General features: G+C 47.6%; 1 protein-coding gene across 1 annotated transcript; it reads right to left on the bottom strand.

Moving 5' to 3' along the window:
* Positions 1-1,030: 1,030 nt before the first annotated feature.
* On the bottom strand, positions 1,031-26,954 carry LOC119387625 (beta-alanine transporter). The gene is made up of 11 exons (XM_037655074.2): positions 26,850-26,954; positions 24,830-24,984; positions 23,910-24,078; positions 22,646-22,766; positions 17,687-17,811; positions 16,558-16,769; positions 16,196-16,377; positions 13,620-13,774; positions 9,652-9,717; positions 8,592-8,716; positions 1,031-1,113 (listed from the first exon to the last, which is right to left on the bottom strand). Exons 1-10 carry the CDS (start codon positions 26,909-26,911, stop codon positions 8,626-8,628), a joined length of 1,338 nt encoding a protein of 445 aa, XP_037511002.2. The 5' UTR covers positions 26,912-26,954; the 3' UTR covers positions 1,031-1,113; positions 8,592-8,625.
* Between the last annotated feature and the right edge of the window lie 243 nt (positions 26,955-27,197).

Genomic DNA, 27,197 nt, shown 5'->3' with positions numbered 1-27,197 from the left:
GTGTAGGTCCTGGAATGCTTATATTGAATGGTTCATGTGGTTTTCGTAATTCGGACCCCAACGGTGCGATCGCGGAGTGATGCCACCTTGCGATGCCTTTCCTGATGCTAATGCTATTTATGCTCCTCGCGCTCGCCCATTGCTTAGAGCGACGGTCTGCTCGTCACTTTGACCAATGGGCAAGCGCGAAGAGCATGAAAGGGATTAGCGTAGGAAATGGTATCGCTACCCGATAGCCCGGCTGTCCCTGCATTACGTGAGTGCGTATTATTAGCCGATATGCTCGTTATTTCTCTTTTACCTTAATGCATCACCAATCTTCTTGCTCTCCACATAAAAATTAACTTCGCAGCTTTCGATTCAAATGCAGTTTGTCGTGTCGACATACTCTTACTGCACTTGATTAAAAAAGTCCGTGTTAGCGCACATCTGCTCATTTTCTTAAATTTATAGAAGTGAACCTATGTTTCTCTGTCAGATGTTCGTCACATCATCGGTTGCTCGAGTAGAAATCTCAAGGTATCGATTTTCTTTCATTCAACAAATCTAGTGCTATGTTCAGTGCATCTCGCGTTCGACGACGTGAATGTGCGGTGTACAGCACCCATCAGACTGCAGTACATGTCTGCGGCGACACTTGCGCGGCATGTTGTGAAGGCATATATTTACTCGTTTTTCGTCTTATGGAAAGGAAATCTGCCTTGCTGTAGCGTGGCAAAGTCAAGGAATGACACGTGGAAAAATGAACATCTGGCGACACTCAGGGCCGTGCGTCGTCAGGTGCCGTTATTAACGAGCCCTTTTAGCCATTCTTGTCGAAAAATAAATGCTTGTGAAACCTTCCCGTTGAATTCCCAAAGGCGTCAATTGGTTGCGTAAAGGCACGCGGTATAAATGAGTAGGTGGCCATAGTTGTTCCGTTTCTTGCTGCATTCATGACGTAAGATGTACTTTGCGGTACAGCAAAAAAGTTGCTTCAAAATGCGTGGTAAATTCCGTACACACAGTGACTGCACACACATGAATATGACGGAAACAAAAGGTTCTCTTTGGTTCTTTCATTGTTATCCCCTTGTTTTGAAGTAGACAGTGAAGATGGCAGTGCGGACATTCCTGTAAAGAAACAAAGTTCGTATGAGTGTCCTACCATTTGCTTGCTGGCGTTACATTCCTATGCTGCCAAGATGTGGAAGCTATAATAAAACAGTTCGGTAACTGCTTCGGCTGGCCAACAAGAGAAATGGGCAAACATGTGCTAACTGTTGCGCGCAGCCCTCTACCACCTAAAACGTCCTGAAAAGAAACCTGCATATATATACGTGCTAAATCAGCATATGCTGCACAGGATACGCAGGACCATGCGCTGAATTAACGCTGATCCTGCGTGTGCGTGGTTGTTGTGTGTTCGTGTTGATTACCATGCAACATGTCGATTCGTAGCGCGTATACATTACCAGCGTAAGAAAAGCTAGCGCGATGGCAACGATGTAAATGACTCCAGCCACTGTTTACAATAATAATATGTGGGGTTTAACGTCCCAAAACAACAATATGATTATGAGAGACGCCGTAGTGGAGGGCTCCGGAAATTTCGACCACCTGGGGTTCTTTAACGTGCGCCTAAATCTAAGTACACGGGCCTCAAGCATTTTCGCCTCCATCGAAAAATGCAGCCGCCGCAGCCGGGATTCGATCCCGCGACCTTATGGTCAGCAGCCGAGCGCCATAACCACTAGACCACCGTGGCGGGGCCAGCCACTGTTTACACTTCGGGTAATGATAAAAAAAGAAGAAGGCTGCGCTCGCGCACGCCAACTTCCACTGGGGCTGCAACTTCAGTTTGCTTGCCAGAGAGAAAACAAAAAATGAAAAAATCAACTGGCGCATACACAAGTGCGAAGTGCGCATACACAAGTGCAACGCTCGCGAAAATAGGAAATACATCAGTCGTCTGATGTTTCCTGTTTGTCGTTACCTAGCGTGACCCTTCTTAGTAAAGCAATGCGCAGAGCTAAAATACAGAGCAGTTGTTTTCTACGTGGATACAATTAATGTCTCTACATTGGATTACCTGAAGCCATACAGCCCACGCGGGCACTGCGTTTAGTCTGGCTTTCGATCGCGTGCAGTGCCGCTATTTATTTTGACCAGTCATGCGATTAGTGCGACACGGTCACGATCTGAAATGGCCGTCCCCGTTTCCCAAACGGTCAACGTAATTACCTGTTCTGTTGGTTGTTTTAGAACGCCGCGGCACCGCAGTTGAACATACACCGTGCGCACCGAATCATCGATTTCCGGGTACTGTGCGGAGCGGTGCTGTATGGTCACGCAGATCCATCCTCGCATTGCGTTACATTACTTTAATCTGTTTTTTTTTTTGTTACAACGCAGGGAAGATTAAATTTCGATAGATTGTTCAGGAAGAATCTTACGCACAGCGCGGCCAAGGCGAGCGGATGCTTTATTGGGCTGCCAGCAATAGAGTGATCGTTGGGCTTATCATTAGGAGACATACACTCTCCATGAGTGGAGAATTGACTGCGGCAAGATACTTCTGCTGAACGCAGTGTCGCGTGTTCAAATTCCAGGGGCGACTGGCGCATTTTCCCGAGCCACAGTGGAATGAAGTGCGACATTTTACGAATATACCGGTGCGCACAAACGAGTCCCCGGTGATCTCAAGTTAAACCCCACAGCCCTGTACTGCGACGTATACTTACCTGTCTCGGTCTCGAGGAGATCGTTAAAATCAATCAAATATCAGTGTAGCTGCGTATGTCCAATGTTATTACGGTTTCCTACACACTGAATAAAAAGTTGTTCATGGCCGATAGGTAACGTCGCACGTACATTACACGTATAGACTGATGGCAGATGCCGTTGAGACAGTGAATCATCGGGTTCCTGGTTTGAGAACGCGAAAGCAATCGCAGAGGACAGCGAGAAACAGCGAGCACGGTATTTTGTGCCTGCGTGTGCGCACTCCCATACCCCGATTCTACATCAACCGTCACGCTTCTCCACTGCTCTGGAAATTCTCCGTTTCCTCGTACTCGATTACGAAACGGGGGAGTGTACGGACATAGCGGGTATTGAATTGGCGCTGTCCTACGCAAATTGTGTACACCGTACGCAGAAAGAAGGAAAGAAAAATAAAGGCTATTTAAGAAGTGTTTTTCGCCTATGCGCTAAATAATGCAGAGTGAGATGAACTTTCGTACAGCCTATAAATCGTGTAGACAGCTTGTAATACATATGTATAGTTAGTATGGTCTGAATTAATAACGGCACCTCAGTTTGCAACTCGGTCATCCCCACTACTCCCACCACGAGAGATCAAATCTGTACAATTGTTTTAGATTTCTCGAGCATCTTCTTTTAAGATATACAACAGACCAATACACGGAGGTTGCTACGTCGTTTGTGCGAGTCATTTCAAGCCAAACACTCGAGTGTGGCGTTGTTGCAGACTTTATGCGCAGTGTGCTTCGTTCTATAGGTATGTAATAGATGTTGCTGCTTTATTTGTGTCTTGGCGACCGCAGAATCATCCAAGTGTTTTTTTATTATTTTTTTCGAGCGTTTAAGAACACTAGAGAGAGAGAGAGAGAGACGACGAGGGATCTTGGAAGGCAGCCACATTTCCTTCGTCAATAAATTCGCACGGCACCGATAGGCTTTTGAGCTTTCGCCTCCTGACACTAGAGCAAGCGAGCACCTATGGCATAGCTTTAGGCCACGCGAGAATGGGCTCACGTGCGTGCTACGGTCATTGCATTCCGAAGCGAGAGATACTAATCGCGCCGCGCTCCACATTTTGTTATGTAGGTAGAGACAGCCTGAAGCATCGAGAAGCGTGCATACATGGGTGTGCGGTCAGAAATCGAAATGAAGTTGCGACAGTGCGGTTGGCGCAGCTACGCCGCCGTACTTCGCTGGAAGGCGCAGGATCCACATGTGGTTCCAGCAGACAATCCTGCATTCGGAGCGAAAACTTCAGGTTGTCTTCTCGAAGAATAATTCGCAGCGTAAACAGCATTGGCGACCCTGTGCTCGCATCTCAATTCACAGCGAAACCTACCGAAAATCCGGGCGTTATGGCTTTAAAATGACCTTTTGAGCGCCTCTGAAGTTGGCCTGCCTAAGAAGCGAGGCGACGATGCGTATAGAATTTTCGTTCGCGGAAATTTGTCGAGTACGATTGCTCATCACGTTCAGGCCCTTGCGCTTATGACTGTGTCGAAGCGTAACTGGACACCTTTTGCTGCCAGCAGCACCTGCCACGGAAGCGAAAAGCCAGTGGTGTTCCGGTGCAGAGTCTGGCATCGCGGGTTCGACACACAGCTGCGGCTGCCTCACCTTATACCTTTCAGCGCATTTTAAAACCCAGTCGGTCAGTATTAGTCAGGAGCCCTGTACACTGCTTCGTCCCTTGGTGCACAGACATGAAACTGGGATGTAAAATTTTATCGATCACTCTTTCAATGAGCACAGACTCTTTGTGGATGTAGGTCTAATTGCCTCAAATATTGATGTACGCTCTTGGTATCTACGCCACCTTTTTGGAATTTGGTAACCATAAGCTTCATTGTCTCATGATACAAATAAATGCGAGCCACGTAGTGCCCTCTGTGGACATTAAAGGGGCCCTGCAACACTTTTTAAGCATGGTCAGAAAACGCTGCCGATCGGTAGTCGAGGCTCCCAAAAACATGCGAGCCAAACGTTATAGCGCAGCACGAGGCCAGGGATTTACAATAAATTCGCAAAGTCAGCTAAAAAGCGCTTCCTCTTCTCTCGACAAAAAATGATGCTTACGGCGTCACAGGCAGGTTCCACTCCATTGGCTGGTTTGAACATGGCGCACTCGGTAGTTACTGTAGCCGTCGCGAGAGGCCGCCGCTCGCCTGCGCGATGCTGCGGGGAAGATAAGGAAACGGTGGAGCACGTTCTGATTGAATGTGGAGATACCCACCCAGGTGTACGTTTGGGCGCGAGCCTACATGAAGCCTTGGGTTTTAGGGACAACAATGGAAAGCTGAACACACCCGCGATTGAAATAAGTAAGAGACGGTTAGAGTATTGGTGGTAGAAAATTAGAAAGAAAGGACAAAAATAAATATTGCGAAAAATAAGGACAGTCTGCAGTAAAGGGCAGAGAACTGGGCTGAGAATTAACGGTTTTTTTTTCCTGTAGTAAGATAGATTTTATCGAAGTAGAGGCATTAGGCCAACAGAAAAAAAAAAAGAAAAAAGGAAAGAGACTTTTTTGTCGAGCCAGGTGGCACACTTGTCACCGCCCCGTTATAAAGGGGACGCTCATAGCATCCATCCATCCATCGCACTGAAGTACGCGACGCGTTCGAAAAAAAAAATAAAATGTGCTCAAGGTCGGGAGGCGCGCGTGACGTACGTTCTTCTCCTGTGCCATCCCCCCCTCCCTGCTTAGCTTCCAGCGCTTTCGTCGGGGCGAGAGAAGAGAGAAAGCAATTACAGCGTGCGGCAAATCTTTGTAACTTCGCTCGTACTGGACGGATTCTAAAAATTTTTGCGGCGTTCGATTCGTGAGGCAATAAGTTCCTGTAGTAAAGCCATTCTATGGCTACTTGGAAAAGTGTTGCAGGGCCCCTTTAAGAATCGCTGCTTCATCGATACCTCCTGCCTGGAAAACGGTGACATCATCGTTTGCTGTTCCTAACTGTGCATACTGCGAATCCCAAGACAGCGCCATAAAGCCCGGCCAATAAGAGGGCCTTTTTTGTCGTTGTTGTTGTTGTTGTTTATGCAAAACTACACACGAAGCCAACTCCGTACACTTTCAAATCCTTCGAAGTAGTGATTAAACATGTCACTCCACCAATTCCAATAAGTTGATTTATAAAGGAAAAGTGTGATGCTAGATCCGAATTCGGGACTCGATGTCCAACATCCGAAGAATTAATAACCGCTTCCAGATGTGCAAAAAAGTTGAAGCTTCTAATTTGTACAGATTAATGCTTTCTGGACAATTTCATCCAGGAAACATACACTGAAACGCTGAAGAGCTAAACTGTCATGATATCAGCATTCGCCGATGATTTACGCCACTGTTTACATCGCACCATCGGGCGATCATTGAGTGAGTGCGAAGACACCGTTATGATAGCGCTTGGTTGCAAGTTGGTTCAAATCTACTGTCGCAAACGTGCACCTTAACTACAGTTAAAGATGTCTTAAGGCCTCCTGAGATGGGCCACGTGGCGAAAAGCCGGTGTGCGGTACAAAAAAACCACATGAATCACAAAAAAACACAACATACCGTGCACCTCGTTCCAGGATCGCGTGACTAAAAAGAAAAAAATCAAAAAACAAGCGGTGCTCGCGTGACTAGGCCTAAAGTCACATGACCACATCCGCGCCTTGTGGATAGAGGCCCACGAGCTGCGCGTTCACATCGTCTTTGCGGCGTTCGAGTGATTAAAACATGAAGTCACAGTTTCGGTAGCGGAAGAAGTGGCCATAGCCCTATCGTTTGCCCAAGTTGCAGCGATATACTATGTGACTCGCAGACGGCAGTCAAAAATTATGCACAAGGCAGAATTTCGCCAGAGGCCGCGGCTATCCTCAACGCCAACGCGAACTATATCACCTCCGAAGAGACGCAAGAACGACACATTATGGCTCTCCGCTCACACGTCCCCCCACACCCCGTACCCTGTGTAGCCGGAGGTCTCACATTCCGCGCCCGCGTAGAAAGGCCTTCTCCAGGGGAGGGAAATCCAGTGGATGGTGGGACAGAGAGAGAGTGTGTAACGAAGAGGAAAGGCAGGGAGGTTAACCAAGCTTTGGCTCGGTTGGCTACCCTACACTTGGGGTGGGGGAGAGGGGGAATAATAGAAAGGAAAGGGTAAGGAAGAGTAAGAAAGAGATTTGCAACTCCAAATTTGCAACTTTGTTTGCCATCCGGGCTCTCGAGACGCGATGCAACTTTACTGTGCCGCATGTGGTTGGGCGTGACATTTACGAATGCGTATTCGTGTCTAATTGGAATGGCCAGCAGTGCGGCATGCAACATTTGCGCCTGCGAGGAGACGCTTGAACACATTCTATGTCACTGCCCATCATATCAGGCTCAACGAAGTAGTATGGAAGTCAAGCTCCGCCACCTGGACTCAAGACCACTGACAGAAAAGAAGATCTTGGGACCTTGGCCTACGGTCTCGCATATGCGCAAGGCCACGAACGCCCTCTTGTGCTTCTTGAGGACCACCGGACTTCACGAGCGCCTGTGAACTAACAGCGCGAGTTCGTGTTGTGTAGTTTCCGTGGGACAGAGAGGGACAGAATGACCAAATACTCTGACATAACAAAATTTTGTAAAAAAATCCAGGCGTATTTATCCACCCTCAAGCCCCAAACTCAACAGGGCCCAAGCGGTAGATTGGAGGCAGCTACAAACCCAGACCTTCCCCAACCCCGTTCATCTCAGGAGGATACACTGAAGCATTTATTCAGACGACAAATGCAAATTATTAGGCTGGACGCACGCATCTCTTAGCCACATTCTCTGGGAATGTACGTTTATAGGCGAAGAAAATGCAGTCTCCGCAGATGAAGCTGCGGCGCAGTGGACGGCCGCGCTGCGCAGCTTGAACCTCCAAGATCGACTGTGGGCCATCCAGCAAGCACGTGAGGCGGCGACGAGACAGGGTCTCCGGTCCTCCTCGGGGGCGGCCTAGGCCACGAATTTGCCGGAGTTCTTAGTAAAGTTGTTACCAACACCACCGCATAGGCGAAGCAATGAATGCGATAGCAACAAACTGAAATATTATACGAAGCAAGGCAAGTAGCTAACTCCTTCAGCATCCGACCTGGCGTAACTCAACAAAACGCCGGAGTAAGGAAACGCTGCCTCTGCAGCAGGCAAAGCGACCTTCATGCTCTCTCTTGCGTCGCCCTTAATTAACTATAGTCACGTAGTGAACGTTGGACGTCGATATAAAGTGCACAGTAAGATAGCCACACCGCATGTCTTTCGCCTTCCAGTCGTCTTAAGCGAATGCCGGGGCCCCTGTTGGATTTCTGAATAATAAGCATTTTTGTTTTCGTATGAGAAGAGACGTCCAACAAAAAATAAACCACGGCAAATTGGGAAGTCTTTTCATTGAAGTCAACAATTAATAAGCAACAACATGCGACAGAATAAGAGTGCGTATACTCCCTATAACTTGAGGGGTTGCCAGCTCATATGCGACCGAATCTCGAGTACGATTGCATGCGAGTTTATCAGTGTAAGCGACGTCAAAGAAAAAAAGACACCACGAAAGACTTGTATTCAATTTTGAAATGAAGATCAAGAAATCTAAATCAAATATATCGGCTCCTCTCCAAATGGCGCTCTAACGTTGTTATCAAGAATCTAGCTTCTGCAGAGAGTTACCAAGACAAATGATAAATTATCGCAGTAATTACCAAAGTGAACCCTAAGCACCAGTGCAAGTCTTTGTGACCCCCCGCCCCAAAAAGAAAAACAAATATATTAGCGAACGAGTTAAGAGTTTTCGAGTAAAGGCACACAGAAAAGCTGCCTCTATGCAAACAATACCGACCTGTAAGCGGTGAAGTACGTTTGCGTTTTAACGCTCAAACGACCGTCACCCTGACGACCTCCGCCAAACGTAGTCGAGCGCTGTAGTGACCGTCGTGCTTTCGTTCTTCTTGTTTCTTCACTAGGCTGCAATAACCAAAAGAAAAAGGAATCGTAAAAGCTCAGTGAAAAGCTGCATCGTTGATCACTTACAGTCACCAGCCTTTCATGGACCATACAAGCTGAAGCTTGCATGTTAGTGTCGGGCGTATCTCGTCGAAAAACGCATTACATGTGTGTTAATAATACTATTTTATGTTCTTCCCAACAAATGCTAGCCTGTTACTGACTGTGTCGGAATACCCGATAAAGTATGCTAAGTCAGAAATTAGACGCTCTTACGCTCTTAAGTACGTAAGAGCGTCTACAAACACTTGAACGTCCGCTTTCACATGAGCACAACACACTTTTCACGTATTTCTTATGCGCGGCAATACAACCGCCTTGGCCTGGCGTATACAACAAAATAACAATGCCACCGATGCCGCGAGTGCGCTCTCGGCGTTTCTGCGTCAGTCAGCAAGGCTCACTTCCCCGACAGCACACCGCGAAGTAACGCCGTTTTCCAGTTGCTGAACATCACAACTCGCACTGAATGCGCTCTCGCGATGGCTCTCTCCGACGCCCACGGCGCCACAAAAAGACCAACCCTCGCACAAGGGCGCTCAGTGAGCTTAAAAGTTCCCCTGTTCAACCACTGGAAAGCTCCAAGAACTCGAGAAGAGAAAACTAAAGGAGGGTGCTCGGCTAGGCGATAATGCGTTTCTTGCGCTGTCTATAGAATATATGAGATTTGAACAGACCGTCGCTTAGTGCACTCGAAACGGTGAAGCTCGCTTGTGAGTGGTAACACGAGGCGGGCGCTTTTAGAGTGGCCAAATGTTAACATAACAGCGTTGTTAGCAAAACTATAGATACCGAAACAAATGTGAATTCAGCTTTAGAATTCCCAGAAGAAGAACCCGCTATGGTGCCACATTCGCTGGGTACGAGCCTGCTTGATTTTTACTGTAAGTACATACCTTGGAATGGGCGACGGAACCTGCGGATACTTGAACTCCCAGGCGATGCTCCGACATTTCATGTCTCTGAAAGACACAATTGTATGCGACATATTTCCCGAGACCTGCTTTCAAATAGCCTTCTTCAACTTGAAGCGGAACGCTTAATTCGTTTTTTATTGGTTTGCTTAAAGCACGAGTTGAACACAAAGAATTAGCCGTAACGGTTGAAAAGTTGCACCCACACTATAGTTTCTATCCATGAAATGCCTAGGAAGCGGTTTAAACTTGAACTTCTTACTCTCCTTTTTTTTTTAATAACAACAAGCTCACAACTTTCCCGTTACTTGAGGTCGCGTTTCTATTGTAAATGCGCACAAGACCGTATATTATCCACACTCTCTGAGCTGCACAAAATTGTATGTCTGTTCATTGAGCTTCACATAAACAGTGTTCTTATTGCGGCCCGATGATCAATTCCACTGATCACTCTTTCTCGCAGAAAATTGCGCATATGTCGAACACCTTTTTAGTCTGTCGTTGTTGAAAATTTTTGTGCAGGACAGAAGGCAGAGTTGCGATGCCCGAAAAGAAAAGTCTCACCTGCTTAACAAAAATAAAATCAGAGATTTAAGCTGTAGCAATTTCGAGACGAATAAATAAAATATGTTTCGTTTCAGACAATCGGGAGGATAAGTTCAGTGAGCCGGTAGGCTTTTACAGGACCCAATGCCTTACTCGGTCACATATGTTAAACGGTATAGGCGGCACCTAACTTGGAAAGATTGCAAAATATATATAGAAAAAATGCATTAGTCATCCAATTATTCATCTATGGGTTTCTCCTCGATAAATACTTATCGGTTGTATCTGAGACTCTCGTTACTTCACGAAATTCTGAACAACAGAACTGGTACTGATAAGAATAGGTACTTTAGAAAAAAAATATTTTTGCGAATACGATACACTGAAAAAGTTTCGCACAAATTTATTGAAGTACGGATATTATGCATGTATGCATGACAGAAACTCCTTACCGAAAGAAATTTTTACTGCGCCTTCTTCATCTACTTTCCTTTTAAACTGAGATCGCGGATTTGCGGCACCTAAATTCGTTGAATTTACTACATTTGTTCTATTGCCATATTATTCACTGTTGCACTGTTCTCTTTCATGTTTTCAGCTGCTAAAAATGCTTCTGTGTTATCTATGCATTAGATTACATTTTATTGACGTTCGTATGGAAATTTTAATTCATTACTTAATTATTCTCCGTTGGACAAACTAAGAGCAGTTACACAGTTTTTCCCGCAAGTGCGTACGTGAGAAAACGCTGCAGCCCCTCGGTTAGGAATTCTCGTGACCCGGCAGAGAGCTGGTTGTTGGACTGACAGGAGGAGGAGGAGGAGGAAGGAAATTAAGGAAAGGCAGGGAGGTTAACCAGACGCGCGCCCGGTTTGCTACCCTACGCTGGGGGGAAAGGATGAAGGGATTAAAAGAAAGAAAGAAGAGGGAAGAAGGCACTGCCAGGGTACATATGCACCTGTCCATAGAATGCCTACAAGCGGTCGTTTAAGCCGGTCGATTTTAAAAACAGCAGTAATGCTCGCGTCGCTTTGCTGGCCTGCGATGCCCGTAGGGCCACGATCCGAGGATCTTCTCTTCGGAAAACGGTCTGTCATCTAACTTGTTCAGCGCATCGCGCAGAACGTTTCGTTCGTTCACAAAACGTCCACAGAAACACAGTAGATGTTCTATCGTTTGGTTGCTATTGCACGAGTCACATTTTGAGGTGTCTGCCATTCCTATGCGAAAAGAGTACGCCTTCGTGAAAGCTACTCCTAACCACAGGCGGCACAGTAAAGTTGCATCACGGCGGGGGAGGTGCGATGGAACTTGGAGCTTCCTCGATGGGTCTAGTTCATGCAGTCGACGGTTCCAGACACTGGGGTCACTCAACCAAGTTTGCGTCATGGTGTCAGCGAACGAGCGTAGACCCTTTGCAGCGTCTGTCCTCGACAAGGGTATTGGGGTTGTCTGGGCATCCTCGTGAGCGGACCGAGCAGCATCATCAGCGAGGTTGTTACCCACAATACCACAATGTCCCGGCAGCCATTGGAACACAACGTCATGTCCCTTCGATAAAGCTTGGTGAAGAGCTTCTCTCATTTCGTTCACTAACTGCTCGTGCACCCTTCGTCGTAATGCTGATTGCAGACTCTGAAGGGATGCCTTAGAGTCGCAAAAGACAGCCCACTTTTGAGGCTGTTGGACTGACAAATTCCTGTCTGTGCTACGCGCCAGTGTTATATCTTCTCTAGTGTCATATAAAGCCGTGACCTGTATTCGGGATGAAGTTGGAAGGAGACTGGTGACATGTGTCGTGAGTCGAGAATGAATTGGCCTCTCGTCCTGCGTGGTGCTAAAAGGTTGGTGCGATACTGGGACTTCATGATGTGTAATGTCGCCGCTTTGTCGAAGCACGCGCCTTACATTATGCGGCGTTGACACCAGAGGTACGTGAGACGACTGTGTGTAACTGTGTTGCAAGTAATGTGCGCAATTACAAACTCCAACCGCAAATTGATAAAGCAAGATCAGCTGCGCGAGCCCCCTCGTCACTCATCCTAATGCGAAATTCGCTATAGAAAATACTATAAGCAAGTATGAGTATCTTCTAGTTGGCTGGCTGTATACAATAAAAAATCAGCTTTGCCGCAATGGCGAAGCAATGAATGCGATAGCAAAAAATTGTAATGTTATACCAACTATTAGCTGACAGCTTTAGCATCCGAGATGGCGCAACTCTACAAAACGCTGGTTTAAGCGAATACGGTCGTTCAAGGGAGTGGAGCGGTTTTCGTGCTGTCTATCGTCTCAACGCGAAGTAAGCGGTGATAGCGCAGCACGTATACTAGCCGTCTACTGATGGCTGTCGAGGTAGTGCGCGTGCCCTTATGACCAAAGTTCACAGTTGCTGCTCGAGGAAATTATCCCCCCCCCCCTCCCCACGCACCCCTTCAGGCTCCTTCGCCCGACGAAAGACGGGCGAGGCATTTCCTCTCTGCTTAAGAAGCCATCGACGCCAGACCTCGCACGCGGGGCGATGTTATCGCATGTGCCCTTCGTGCGACGGAGATGGCCGGCTCATTTCATTTCTGCTTGAGCCACTCTCGCCCCCAGCGCTCGAGCGCTTTTACTAGCGCGTAGAACATACGATGCGTGGGGCGATGTTGTCGATTTGTACTTTGTGCGGAACATGGCGGTGACGACAAAACCCACCAAGAATGTCTATATAATTGTTTTCGCAATAATAATGATATCGAACTGGCCATTTAATTAAGACGCTGGAGCGCTTCCTCTGGGTGCACATTTTGCTTATCCCCATTGTCTTATACATTTTCGCACAACCAAGAAACACTATATAGCAAAAGAAAAAAAGCGTTGTTTGCTCGGTGACAAGCAGAGTTCACATATTCAAGGTAATTCAAGGTAACAAGAGCATACGGTAACAAAAACGCAGTGTCCATATAAGCAGATGAAATTCTTTACGGGCAGCATTTTAAGCAGACGAACACATGAAAGAGAACGGCAGGCACATTTCACGGCGCTAAAAATTAGAAAGCGAAGGCAACCCTCGGCCACATGTAAACGTGCAACAACAAAACAGACAAACAAACGGTTTGTCCTACACCTGGGTCAGAATAGAACATCTGAAGATGAAGGTACATTTCTCAGTAATACAGAATCAGTTCCTCTACGTAGAAAAACATATTTCAAGCCTTCTTTCATCTGGGCTTTCGCCCCTAGACTTCACCCCCCCCCCCCCCGCCCTTCCCTGCTTTCTTTCATTCCGTTCTTTTCTCGCTTTTTTTTTCTGTGAACTTAGACGATATATTTCTTAATACTTTAGCAACCTTGACACTTTGCTTTACCTTTCAGTAGGTCTTACACCGTGGATGTGATGCACATGACCGCGATTCTCCTACCTGCTCTTGTCCCAAGACCAGGCTCTCCAGGGCCCGTCAGGCCGCCACAGGCACCACAGTCCACGGACGCGTCTTGTGTCGCAAGCGAGCACCGAGAGGGCACAGCTAAACGCCAGCAGCGCGCTCAACACGGCGAGCGTTGCCTCGGGACTGTCCTGCGTAAGGTACAAGCACTTCCCTTGACCCGGCGCCGGGAGGTACATACCATTGCGTCAGTCGCGTCAATTCGCAACACCGAACCGATCTATTTCCCCTACGCAGAATGGGCACGCACGTAGAGCGGGTCACTGCCCGTATGAAACGTTTGTTTTCGCCGACAGTTCACCCAGAGCCCGCCTTTTTTTTTTCTTTCTCTGGTATGCTCCCTGTTCTTTTCTGTGCTGTACCTTCCTTACCGTCTCCTCTAAGTAAAATATCGTTAATGTGCCGTTGTATGATAAGATCATAGGGCAGCAAAGCTATCAGTTCCTTTAAACTTTATCATTAATAGCCAAAAGAAAGATATAGATGGTACGTAGTCTATATATTCTGTACTCCTGATCATAAGTGGTTCCGCCGAAAATTACAAGAAAATATTAGGCACACAAGTACAAAATGTTCATACATTTCACGAAAGTACTCCAGTAGTCTTTATATTTTCTGCGCGTGTTGTCACACTATAAAGGCCATGAGAGATGTTTGTCCAGATAGAGCTTTAATTCTAAGAACTTCACAGATATGAGACACAGCTGGCTGCGATAGTACAAGAAGAATATGGAGTTTTAACGTGTTCGTAGTCCTTAGAGTTTTACAAGCATAAGCATCACGATATTTTCTGCACCTCCTTATTCCTGGCTTGGCATGACAGTGCCTCCCCACCAACTCTGGAGACACAGGGCCAAGTCGATCCCCCCCACGTCCCCGCACCCCGTCTCCCACGCAAGTCCAGGCCTCCCAGGTCAGTATTCACAAAAGAGTTCACACGTTATACGCAACTGTTCGTAACAGAGAGAGGGTACAATATAGTTAAGCCGTTGCTCTATGCCTATTTGGATGCTTAGCTTCCTTCCATAAAGCCTTAGTGCATCATCTTGTTTGCGGCGTGATATTCCAGTCCTGAAAAGTGGGACAGACAGTGAAGCGTTATACAACGAACTGCTTAACGACAGTCATAGAAGTAAACGGAAGAACCCTTTGCACATGCTGAAGGTGTGACGCCAAGGTGTGAGTACTTCAAGAAAACACGGTAGTGCAAAGAGGTGGGTGTGGCTTTGATACAAGCAGAACCTTTCTTGTCAACATAAAAAAAGGTGTCATCAATAATAATGATTGATGGGGTTTAACATCCCAAAACCGCGATATGATTATGAGGGACTCCGTAGTGGAGGGCTCCGAAAATTTCGACCACCTGGGGTTCTTTAACGTGCACCTAAATCTAAGTACACGGGCTCCAGGCATTTTTGACTCCATCGAAAATGCGGCCGCCGCGGCCGGGATTGCTGTCATCAATGCTCTGGCAGTTTGATCTCTAGACATTCTAGAGAATCGACACTTGCACCGAGCATGGCGCAAGCTTTCTATATTAAAAATTGCAGTGGTTGAACGCAGTTAAACCAAGTTTGCCGAGCGTTAGCTCAGTTTTGCTGGCTTTGGGAAAGGACGAGACCATTGGTTTGCAGAGATTTAACTTCATTGCATGTCTTGGTTAGGCAGACAGCCGCTTTTGTAGCAGCAACTACAACATCTACAATAGCACCACAAGACAACACGCAGACGCTGCTCGGCGCCGTCGGCGCTGTCGACTGAACGCGCAGTGAACTTGGATGCAGGCAGCGCCTCTGGCGGTAGCGGCATCGAAGTTAACCCTTGAGCCGCTGTTCTTTGAGCCGCTGTTCGTTTTTGCGAACGCGCCTCTCTAGCGTTTCGCTGACGCCCTTCGGCCGGCGTTGCGACGAGGCGCGTGGAACGAAGCACGGGGTCAACGCGCTGGTACGCTGGAGAAACGTCGGTGCGAACTCATCAGCGAAAACTTTGCTCCATCCAGCGGGCAATGTGTAAACAATTTTCTGCAGCGCTGACGCAGCTGAGATACTCGGGGATGACCTTGGCCAACCTTGAAGGTCAGATACGCGGAACCAGACATTTTCTGGATTCGCATCCATAGGAATAGAGCTATCGCTCCAAATGAAGGGGTCTGCTTGTGTTGGTGACGCGTCTATCGCTCTGTACTGAACAAAAATATGTTTACTTTTCAGACCGCTATCATGACCATGTCATTTTCGGCGGCACAGCTTGGCTCTACTGCGCATGTGCTGAAGCAATGCTTTTGTTCTGTTTGCATCTGGGACGGTCATTAAACAGCAGGTAGTTGGCGCTTCACTGTCTTTATCACCCCTGTACCCTTTTTCAAGATCTGAACTTCAAGCCAGAAACATGCACAGCAAATGTAAGCACCAACATGCCCAAGAAGTTCTCTTGTTACACCCTTACAAAGTATCTTTGAGAGCAGATTTCAGCGAATCGTGATGCTGGATACGTTGAAGGCAAAAACAGTAAAAACTTTGTGAGTTCAGTCCCTCAAGCAAACGAGATCTCACCGCCGGGAAGAAGAGCGGCACCACGGGGAATGCTGCCAGCTCCGCCACTTGTGCCAAGTGAGTGAGATGGTGATGCCCAGTGCAAGGCGCGCCCTCGAGAAGCCAGGCCGGTAGCACTGCCAGCGAGCTGCCCACCGACGCCTTGGCCACCGCAAGCAGGCACAAACTCAAGCAGGGACGCCCTGAGCAAACGCGCCCGCCACAGTCGTATTTTTATGCAGACAGTCCACTGGAATTGACGCCTACTGCGAGCACTTGCTAAAGTATTGTATGGATATGGAGAAATATGCAGCCGCGCTCCACGTAGTAGTACTTTATCGGATAAGAGAGAAACAAAATGACGACGAAGCTGGGGCCCGTACCGGCCAGAGCCAGGTGGGCCAGACAGGCGGCTCCGCCGGACAAGCAGCCACAGAAGACGACCAGGCCGCAACCTGCGCGTTCGAGTAGCGCCAAAGGCGCCACACAGGCAGACAGCTCGGCGCACGACATGAGCAGCAGGTGCAGGTACGAGTTGCCGGCCAGACTCGCTGCCAGGTACACTTGTGCCAACGACACGGCACCCGTCAGCAGCCTACGATGAAAGCACGGCAAGCGAGAAAATGTATTTCTTGCAGGCGCGAAGAGGCCGCAAGAAATAATTTACGTGTAACGTAGGCCACTTGTTGAAAGCTTCGAGCATTATATCACGACGTAGTTGATATGTTATGATGAAGTTTCCGAAGACGACGTCGGTTATATTCGTAGATGACATCTCTATAAGACTGGCGACGTTGGGTTTCCGTTCTCTGCAATGGTTTTCTGACAGGCTGCAGCTATTGACGCCAAAGTGTTAGCACGCTGACACAAGTGGTAGCCTCGCTCACAGCGAGCAGAAACATTGCCCATGGTTCAATAAGCAGTGCTACGCCGCACTACATCTCTTCATTCCGATCTGCTCTTTTCTTATGACTCGACAAACAGCATTTATCCTTCCCCTAACTTCTTTTGTGAGAACGAAAAGCGGGCTGAACTAAGTACTATCGCGTTTTCTTTTTGTTTTGTTCTTTTTTTACTTTTTCATTACACGCGCTGTACGTCTTCCTTTGAAATGTAAACTTTTCTCCCCTGCGTTTACATTTCAACGAAAATTAAAACGATAAAAAGCAATGGCGTCTATTGAAGGGGCTGCATTTGCTTACTGCCAACTTCAAAGCTAATTACAATACGTCCGACTGCCCTAATACAGAAAACTCGGAAAGTTGGCAGCGATCCATGATGGCGACAGCACGACGGGGACAAAGGCGCGGCTGTCAACCAGTGCCTTCCTCCCGTCCCCACTGCTTCTTATTTCTCTTCCCGTCAGCCGTCTTTTCCTCCAGATGCGTCGTCGCCGTCCCACTGTCGCCACTGTCAGCTCGCTCGGCCGCATCGACTGTCACGTGAAAGAGCGCGCCTCAGGGGCCGGCGCTTCGCTATAGCGCACGAGTGGCGCCCGGGCGTCGTGCATACCCAACGATGAGCACGACGACAACACGCCGCCGTCTCGCGGACTGGACCCTGGCAGCTGGGAAGTGGAGGATGGCGGTGCTGTCGCTGCAGCCACGGCCGCTCAGGCGCGTCAGGGACGTCCGGAGCTAAGGAGAACCGAAAATGGGAAAACCGCGGTCAAGTATGATACACAGGCTGTAAACTCCGTAGCACACTGAGATTGTGCGCAGTTTACTTTATGTGCAATTTATTTTATGAGGAGGAGGGGAAGGGGCAATCATTGCACTGTTTAAGGAAAAAGTTTTCTGTTTTACTCAAGCGCCCAAATGAAGCGCGAGAAACAAGAAACCAGAAGAAGTAGATGCAACGGGCGGACCCGCACTATGAGCAAGCCCGCGTAAGGGCGGTCCGATAAGTACTTAGCCTTCAAAAGAAAAACGAACTTTTTGGAATAGCGTCGATTTATTTCTCAACATAGTCCCCTTTCAACTCTATACACTTGACCCAGCGATCCTCCAACTTCTTGATCCCGTCAGAAAAATACGTTTTCTCCTGAGCTGCAAAGTAGGCTTCTGTGGCGGCGATAACTTCTTCATTCGACTCAAAATTTTGTCCGGCGAGTGACTTTTTCAAGTTGGAAAACAAGAAGAAATCACTCGGGGCCAAATCTGGAGAATACGCTGAATGGGGCACCACTTCGTAGCCCTGTTCGACCAAATTGGCCGTGGCGACGGCGCAGGTGTGAGCTGGCGCGTTCTCATGGTGGAAGCGCACCTTTTTCTTTACCAAATGTGGCCGCTTTTTTCGCAATTCGGCGTCAAATCGGCCCAGTAATTCAGCGTAGTAGGGTCCTGTCACCGTTTTGCCCTTCTCAAGGTAGTCGACGAAGATTACACCTTGAGAATCCCAGAAAATGGTGGCCATCACCTTTCCGGCCGATGCGACAGCCTTCGCTTTCTTCGGAGCAGATTCTCCGGGTGCAGTTCACTGTTTCGACTGTTCTTTGGTCTCTGGTGTGTACCAGTGTATCCATGTTTCGTCGACGGTCACAAAACGACGCAGGAACGCCTTCGGATTACGCTTAAACAGCTTCAAACACTGCTCTGAAGTGGTCTCACGGGTGCGCTTGTTGTCCGGAGTGTGCAAACGCGGCACCCATCTCGCCGACAGCTTTCTCATGCCCAAATTTTCATGCAGGATATGACCCACGCGGTCGTTTGAGATGCCTACTGACTCAGCTATCTCGTGCACCTTCAGTCGGCGGTCTGCCAATACGAGGTCGTGGATTTTTGCCACATTATCGGCCGTGGTAGCCGTTTTCGGGGACCCTGGGCGAGGCTCATCAAAAACCGACGTGCGACCACGTTTAAACTCATTGAGCCAATTTTTGACGGTTGCCATCGAAGGAGAAGACTCACCGTAGACGGCATCCAGTCGCTCTTTGATTTCGCTGTGCGATTTCCCTTCCAAAAACAAGAATCGAATCACCGACCGATATTGCTCTTTTTCCATTTTTAACGGACACACGAACATTACCTGCTTCCTCAAGTGGCCAAAACAAAACCGCGAGCCCGATTCGACTGGACCTTCGCATGTGTCCCTCTAAGAGAGCGTACTAAACGTCAGTATATGTCTCATGCGATAGAGTCGCGCTCTCGCGGTGAGGCTAAGTACTTATCGGACCACCTCGTAAAACTGACCCGAGTCGCAATCCATTGGCGCGGCCCGCTTAAACTGAGGCTTTCATGACGTGACAGGTGATGGCTATAATGAACCCTGGTGCCAAGCACGCGATAAATGCGCGCCGAATGCTAACATGGCCGTTAATTTCACTCGCCCCGCACTCTCCACTATATAGATGGCTGTCACTTAAAATAGCTAAAAATTCCGGTCTATAATAATACTGAACAATGTAATTTGCTGTTTGTGCTGATCTTGCCTTGTGATCGACGTGCAAGCATTAGTGAAGCCGTGATAGTGTTTTTTTTTTTTTTTTGCGTTCCCCAGCATCACTCTTGTAATCGCTCTCTCTCTCTCTCTTGGTATTTAAGTAACACGAAAAAATATGGCTCTATGTGGAGGAACGGTTTAGGGCGGCTAACGCATGCGCCGAACTCCGAATAGGGAGTGGCAGCAGTGAAATACTCTTTTACTGAAGTACAGTACGACCCGGAACCCTAAAGAAGATGAACGGTGACAAGAGCTGACCCGTCTATTCTGGTCCTTCCGTGTGCGTTGCGATATTCGACAGCGACGATAAATCGATACCGGCCAGCAGAACCACATTACGTAAATACAGGGATTTTGCGCAAAAGCAATCGTGCAAAACTGTTGATTGGAGAAAATCTTTCTCATATAAGTGGCGACAGCAATGGGATGACCATCAGGGATCTCGGTTATAACAACAATATCGACAACACACTAGTACACCCAGTCAAAATAAATAAAGGTACAGAACAAAAACGCGTGTACACAGCAAATGGCATGACCTTCAAACCTTTTGACCTTGAGGGGCAGATTAATAAAAAGTTACTCCGAAGCCTAGTGTACACGAACGACAAGTGGACCACAATAATTATTAAATAAATCGAATTGTTAGTTCGAATATATAGAAGCGGACAAACACACATTGCATGTGCTTCCCCAATGGGCACGTCGTATCGCCCTGCCCATATAGGAACAAGTTTGCAAAATGCGGCGTCACAGACGGGCACCACCGCTGTATGATGCATGAACGAACGAACGCGTGTGACAGGGGCGTAGCCAAGGGAGGGGTTGGGGGGGTTCAAACCCCCCCCCCCGAAATTTTTCAGTTTTGCTTGCATATATAGGCACGCACACATACAAACGCACGCACGAACATACATAAAGTACGGTTGAACCCCCCCCCCCCCCCCCCCCGAAAAAAATTTCTGGCTACGCCCCTGGCGTGTGAAGAGACATTTTCGAAAGTTTAGTCCTAGGCATGGGACATGATTAATTATTTGGAAACAGACTTCAAACATTTACTTTGGCGAAGGGAGAAGAAATGTTTTTCTTTCGTTTTCTTTTTTTTTTCTTTTTTTCATGCATGGCGCTGCGTTTGTAAACAATTCATCTTGCCAGCAGAAAACAAGAGCACGCTGATGCAAACCGTGAATGCGTTGCCTGCGGATAGAAAGATGACCATGCTCGATCGTCGAGAACGGTTACAACGTGAAGGTATCCGCGCAGCATACAAGCAGCACAGTTCGCGCGCGTGCCTTGCTTCATCAAAGCGCACGAGGAAAAGGAAACATTCCAGCGTATACCTACAGGCACAATTGCAACGAGAACGCGATAAGCACCATTCGAGTTAACGGCGCAGGAAGGGCTTAGGAGGGAGTTGGCATCCTCCAACGAAATTTAATGGGGGGCCCGGTCCCCCTGCCTAGTGATGAGCAACACACACATGGCCCCTCCACACGCATACATACAAACACTGCCCGTCTATGTGTATGAGACCTCCATCCGCTCCACCTGAAGTTAAGCGAGACCTTTGAGCGAAGGTGCATAGGCGAAAAAAATATCGATGACCACTACAAATAATTTACGTCTTTATGCGGCTCACTCGTTCTTTCCTACTTTGCGTTTCTTCCTCCTTCGCGTGATTTGTCTGGCTGCATCGCCGCAATGCGCAAATCGCCGATTCATTGACGGTATACTGCGCATGAGTGTCTCACTGTACAAAGGGAGTAAAAATAAATTCTCTACAGTTCGCAAATATTTATTCTTTATCAACAGGTGAGCTAGCATAATGGCTATAGCCGCACTAGCGCCTATAGCCTGTTGTTACTATGAGAAGCGCGGAAATGCTCTCAGACTCCGTCCTCGGACGTTATCACTTCTCTGCATTACCGATTCTGCTCCTCTCCACTGAGATTGTTCTCTCTGTTTTTCTCCCTCTTCCGCACAAAATAAAGAATCGGGCTCGTTCTTTACGCATCGGTATTCACCTTAAGCACAGATGTCAGTTTTATCGAGATGAACTGCACGCGGCGGTGCGATGATGTGCACATCATAAGAAGCGATTTTTGCCGTATTCCTCCGGGTTGAGCAATGGTTGACCATAGCTCGGCTAGTCATAGGCGTTAATATGTAATGTTTATTACATTGTTACAAATGCCGACAGCGAACGCTGCAACCACAGTTGACGTTGCTGCGATATAACGACATTATAGGTTTTTTTTTTTCGTAAGCAGTTTCAAGCAATGGCGTAGCTCTGTGGATGAATACTTGACTGCCACGTAGAATGTGTGTGTTTTAGACTGCGGCTCTAACCGTGATTTTCAATCTTTCCGTCCCTCTGATATTTCCCTCACCGACAATGCTGCCGATGCCTGCCCCGCATTTTATCCAACACAAGCTCCTTAACGCGATCGCATGAAGATTTTTGAAAGTCTGTTATCGCCATTCCTGGGCTGATACAAACTGTGAATCACCCGTGGCTCATACCCGCATTCCATGTGCCGTGGTATACGGGTATGTGCCAGACGTAACTGAAAAAAAGAGGGTTTCATGACCTACGCGACAAGTATCTCACGCTATTCATGTAATGACTTGTTCGTCGTGTTCGTCATACCCTTATGCCCTCCCATGCAAATTTTAGCATGTGTCAAGTTAAGGAGATGACCACGAGAGCGCCCAGACGTAGGCGGCTACATAGATAGATACGTAGATATAAACGGTCAAAGTGCCTTTGGTTCGCTAAGAAATGCTTCGCATTTAAAAAGAAGACACATGCGCCCTTGATGTTGCCGTTATTTTTTGTTCAACACGACTTAGACTGGATAGATAAGCTCCAGTTGATGTTGGGAGAGTGTACAAGCTTCGCAATATTATTGGGCTTTTCGCAGCATAACGTAATTGACGTCACTGCAGGACATGCGTCACGTGTATACGCATGCATTATAAAACTATGGATCTCACGCGGCATTTCTCCGCAGGAATTGAACAGCCCACCTTTTCGCTGTACAGGTAATCAACCTGTCTTCCGTTCGTATGAGCGATGGCGACCAACAGTTGCTCCACACGGTCGAGCTTCCCGCGCGCAAGAAGCCACTTTGGGGAGTTAGGTATGATCCTAGAAAAATAAAAAATAATAATAATTAGTGTTATAAGTTAAAAATTCTTTGCCATGGTCCGCGCTCGGTAATCAATCATTCCTTTGTCATTCCTTTAACTCACCATCTTGTCTGCTCACAGACTGCTAAAGAAGGGTGAAGGATTATGCTGGAACGAGGACAGTAGTAGAGCGTAAATTTTATACATGAGTACGGATATTGATTTTTATTTGTGTTCATTGAACGCTTCATGCGAGCTTGCGACGCTTCATGCATACGCGTAAATCTAGAGTTCGTAAAAAAACAGGTGGCAAAACCCTTTTAAGTGCGAATGCACTTTATAAGCGACCCTGAATCCGCCGTCCCATAGCAACGGCGCGAGGAAAGGAGAGGAGCGTCTGTAGCAACGGCGCAGCGACGTCACACCCCACGTGACTGCGCGCGCTCCGCCTCCTCACCGCGGTTTGCGCGGGCGCGCGCCGGCTCCGCACCGCTCTTCTCGGTGGCATTGGGTGCAGTGCTTCGCCGCTCCTTCTCTCGCCGTTCGCTCTCTCTCCTCCCTGCGCCCCACTCTCCCGTCCACTGGCTGGGCGCCTCTCGAAATGTGTGCTCGAGACGCCGCTGTGAAACGCCAATGGCGACCACAAGGCTGAGATTATGGCCGTCAGGTACAATGACAACACAAACAGGGGCTGATGAATGTGTAAATAAATGGTTACGGTACAAATCCTCGTCTCGTCATTAATTTACGCCATTAAAATTACTGCGCCGTGTACTCTCGGCGCAAGAAATGCATTCGCATTTCCTCACGATTCCCTTCGGGGAGGTGGGGGCATTTTTTTCGTTTGTTGTGCTCTTGGTCTGCTTTAATTTCGTGCTTGCCTAATTGTCTTTTTATCGAGTGGGGCCTGCTCCTTGATTATTTCTTCCTGTTTTTCTGCGCCTATCGGCCGAGTCATATCGTTGTCCCCTTTGTGTCCTCTGTCTCGTGACGCCATCTGCATTGTTTTGCCGTGGCGAACGCAAGCCATTAAGCCCAGCTGAGAACACTTGTGAAGAACGGATGCCCCTTATAAACGCTCTATCGACGATTTTCCTGGGCACTCACTTACAATGAGCCCCGAAGGGATAAACAAACGGAGAAGGGTGAAATGGCGTTGCACCTCCAGTAGACGAGGAAGGCGACGAAGGGCACAGAGGTGGCGGCGGCTAGGTGTCCCCAGCCGCGGACGGCCAGCGACACGAGGCCCAGCAGCAACAGGCCCAGACCGTGTGCCAGCCGTGAACAAACCAGGGCACCGGCGCGATGCCTACGGCCTGCCAGGTCGCCCACTGCGAAGACCTCAGTGGTCTATACGAGCACTTTCAAATGTGAATGCGAAACTAAACTCCTGCAAAATGCAACGTAACATGTACAACAAGCGCACGCAATGTTTCTGTCATGTGTTTAATACATGCAATACCTCAGGGCTTCCGCCTCATCGACAGTGGCAGCGGACGCCGAAAGAATCGACATGTGTAAAGAGACTAAATATTGTGAAGAGCACGTTAAGAAACTGTGCGGAAGTAATGACAACGTTGTAAAACAGCTGGAGCTGTTGAATGGAAGGAATTAATAAGCGGAGATTCTATAAATGATACATTAGTTTGATCATTTTATATCTATAGCTAATTCTGGTCGTATGACGCGCTTCTCAGACAGAGGGTTTATTGCTGAGTTCATGCTCGTGAATATATCCATTCAGGGACAGGAGAGCTGCTAAAGTTCAATATTAGCGCGCAGGTCAAAGTCTCATGTTTGTTGTTTGTTTGTTTGTTTGGTATAGCTAAATTATCCTTATGCTCACCGTAAACAAACAAAAAACAAACATGAGACTCACTTGTCTTCGTCTAATAATACGCATCATGTAGACTGCAACCATCTCGCCCAGCATCAGGATTTAGTGACGCCGTCAGCGGAGTGTGCAACGACAAAGTATCTCAGCCTTGAAAGACGTGCTGGTTATAAGTTTTCAAAAACCTATCGCACTTTGCACACGGAAGCTAGCCAAATGCAGCCATGAAGCTTGAGAAACACGCTTACCGAGTATGGAAAGAGAAGTCCACGTTCCTGCAGTACCAACAGCCACAAGGGTTCGAAACAGCAGGAACACAAGAAACTTCGACGACAGGGCAGCTAGCATGCCGAACAGGCACTGGACGAACAGGAACGTCGTAAAAGAGGCACGTTGACCCCACCTGTGCAGCAGTCGAAACCTTGCATATATGATTTAATTATCGTGCAGGTACAATCATTGCAAATACCTGCTATAGGCAGTCACACCTGCGGTAGGCTCACAAAGTTTTTCACTACTGATTTTTATTGCTGCTCCGACTGTGCTTTGCTCACTAGTCATCTGAATGTGCGCCGAATAAATCGAATTCGTCAAAAATATCGCTACAACACCGCTTCAGCCGTAGTTGTCTATCACCTAAGGGATTTTAGCATTTCCAGTTTCTTTCTTTCGTTTTCTTTTTCTTTTATATAGGTCCCCGCTCTTACGTGACTATTACAGAAAACAAATTATTTGAGACGAGCTATAACAAACGCTGAAGAACACAATAGAGAACACCACTCTCTGAGGTCCTTTAATTAACGCTAAGACGACTGAAGGCAAAAGCTGTTGGTATCCTTTGAAGTGTACTCGCTGGCGCTGTTTGCAAAGCGTTTTGTTGACATCACCACTTGTTCTGCATGATATATGACGGTACGTTAGAACGAATGTGGCAAGCCTTGGAACCCATTAAGACAGACAGATACGTAAGTTCACACATGAATCAATTTTTAAATTCGACTGATTTTCTTCAAGACCTCCTGACTCTTCTTCTTTATCGCTTTCGTCTTCTCCTTAATAAATAACGGCTCTGAGGCACGCAATGTGACAGGCCTCGGTGCTCAGCTGAGGCGCAGCAGCAGTGCGCTGAAACTACTGCTAATACGACTGCAGCAGGGACACGCTCTCGTGGTTCCATGGACTACACATTTGGCGCAAAACACGGTACGAATTGTAAACGTCATCTCGACGAATTCTTCGACACATTATTGTTATTTGTCTTTCCTTCAGTTGAGAATAACTTTCTAAACCCGATATTTTTGTCTGAAGTGTATGCATACATTATGCTTGTTAGGTGTTTTCTATCGTTCTCTATTTCTTCTTGTTCATCGCTTTAAATTTCTATGTATGATGTTTTCTGCATATGCTATATACAAAACCATTTGTGCCTTGCGTACGAGCCCCCGAAACCGCCGAGCTTTATTTCGGCATTTTTCGCCTGGGGTGTCCCCCCCCCCCCCCCAAGTCTTATGTTGGAAATTAAATGTGATTTATTTATTTGTTGATTCGTTTGTTCGTTCGTTTACGCTGAGAAATAACGCGAATGGAGTATGTCGAATTTTTAAGTTTTGAAATAAGAATTACTCAAACTTAAAGTCATAACTTTGTCCGCACAGAACCCCGAGAGGCATCAGTCGGCTATACAAACACATTTGCGCTTAACAATGAAACATCCACTCATGCTCCCGTGAGAACTGTGCTTTTTACCTCCCCCTTACAATTTTCAAATCATAGCTGAGGCTGAGGTTGAAAACCGTGCACGTTCGTAACCACTGCTATGCCATCGAGGTGCGTGTATGCTAAACCTCTCGAGTCGTCGAGCATTACCGGTCTGTATAAAACGGTTTCCAGTTCAGTTTATTCTGTACAAACAATCCCTATACGGTACGTGTTATCAAGGCACGAGAAACGTCGGAGACACTTGCCTAGCTTATAAATATATTCTTTGCGAGCATTTCGACATCATTCATGCATTCTTCACCGCGCAGTTCGTGTATAGGCACACGTAGGGAGCGACCGCGTCGGCACTGTTAAATCGTTTCGTCAGCTGAAAGGATCGTGGGGTCGATCTAATTCAACGCCCATTCTAAGGACGGCTCTAAGTGGCTCGCGGTGTGGTCCGATGCCCTCCCTTCATTCGCCAAGCACGACACGCGTGTCTGTCAGTCAGCCGCCCTTTGTCCGGTGAAAGAAAATAATAAGAAAGCGCCGGGCGGCGAGCGACTTTACCTGTGCGATACGAGGACCGAGAGGAAGTGGCCCGCGAGAAGACCGGTCCCGAAGAGGAACATGCTGAGGGTTGCCAGAATCCTTCTGTTGCACACGAGGTCCCACTGAGTGCAGACGAAAAAGAGGACAAGTTCCAATTAACGACGTGCTCGGGTTATCGACTCTATCCGAAACGCGCACACGATTACGACCGAATGAACAAAGCATACTCGAATAAACACCAACTACATACGCTCCGTCAATTTCGTAAAGCGGCTTCTCCATCATCACTTTTTCGTTCACGTCCACTCGGAGTCGAATGGTGACGGCATAAAGTGCAGGTTCAGCGTTTAATGTAGAAACTGGTGA

The sequence above is a fragment of the Rhipicephalus sanguineus genome, chromosome 1 (assembly GCF_013339695.2).
Source record: "Rhipicephalus sanguineus isolate Rsan-2018 chromosome 1, BIME_Rsan_1.4, whole genome shotgun sequence".
Taxonomy (NCBI): Eukaryota; Metazoa; Arthropoda; class Arachnida; order Ixodida; family Ixodidae; genus Rhipicephalus; species Rhipicephalus sanguineus.
Note: the sequence above shows the minus strand (reverse complement) of the source record. Positions and strands in the feature narration are given on the sequence as shown.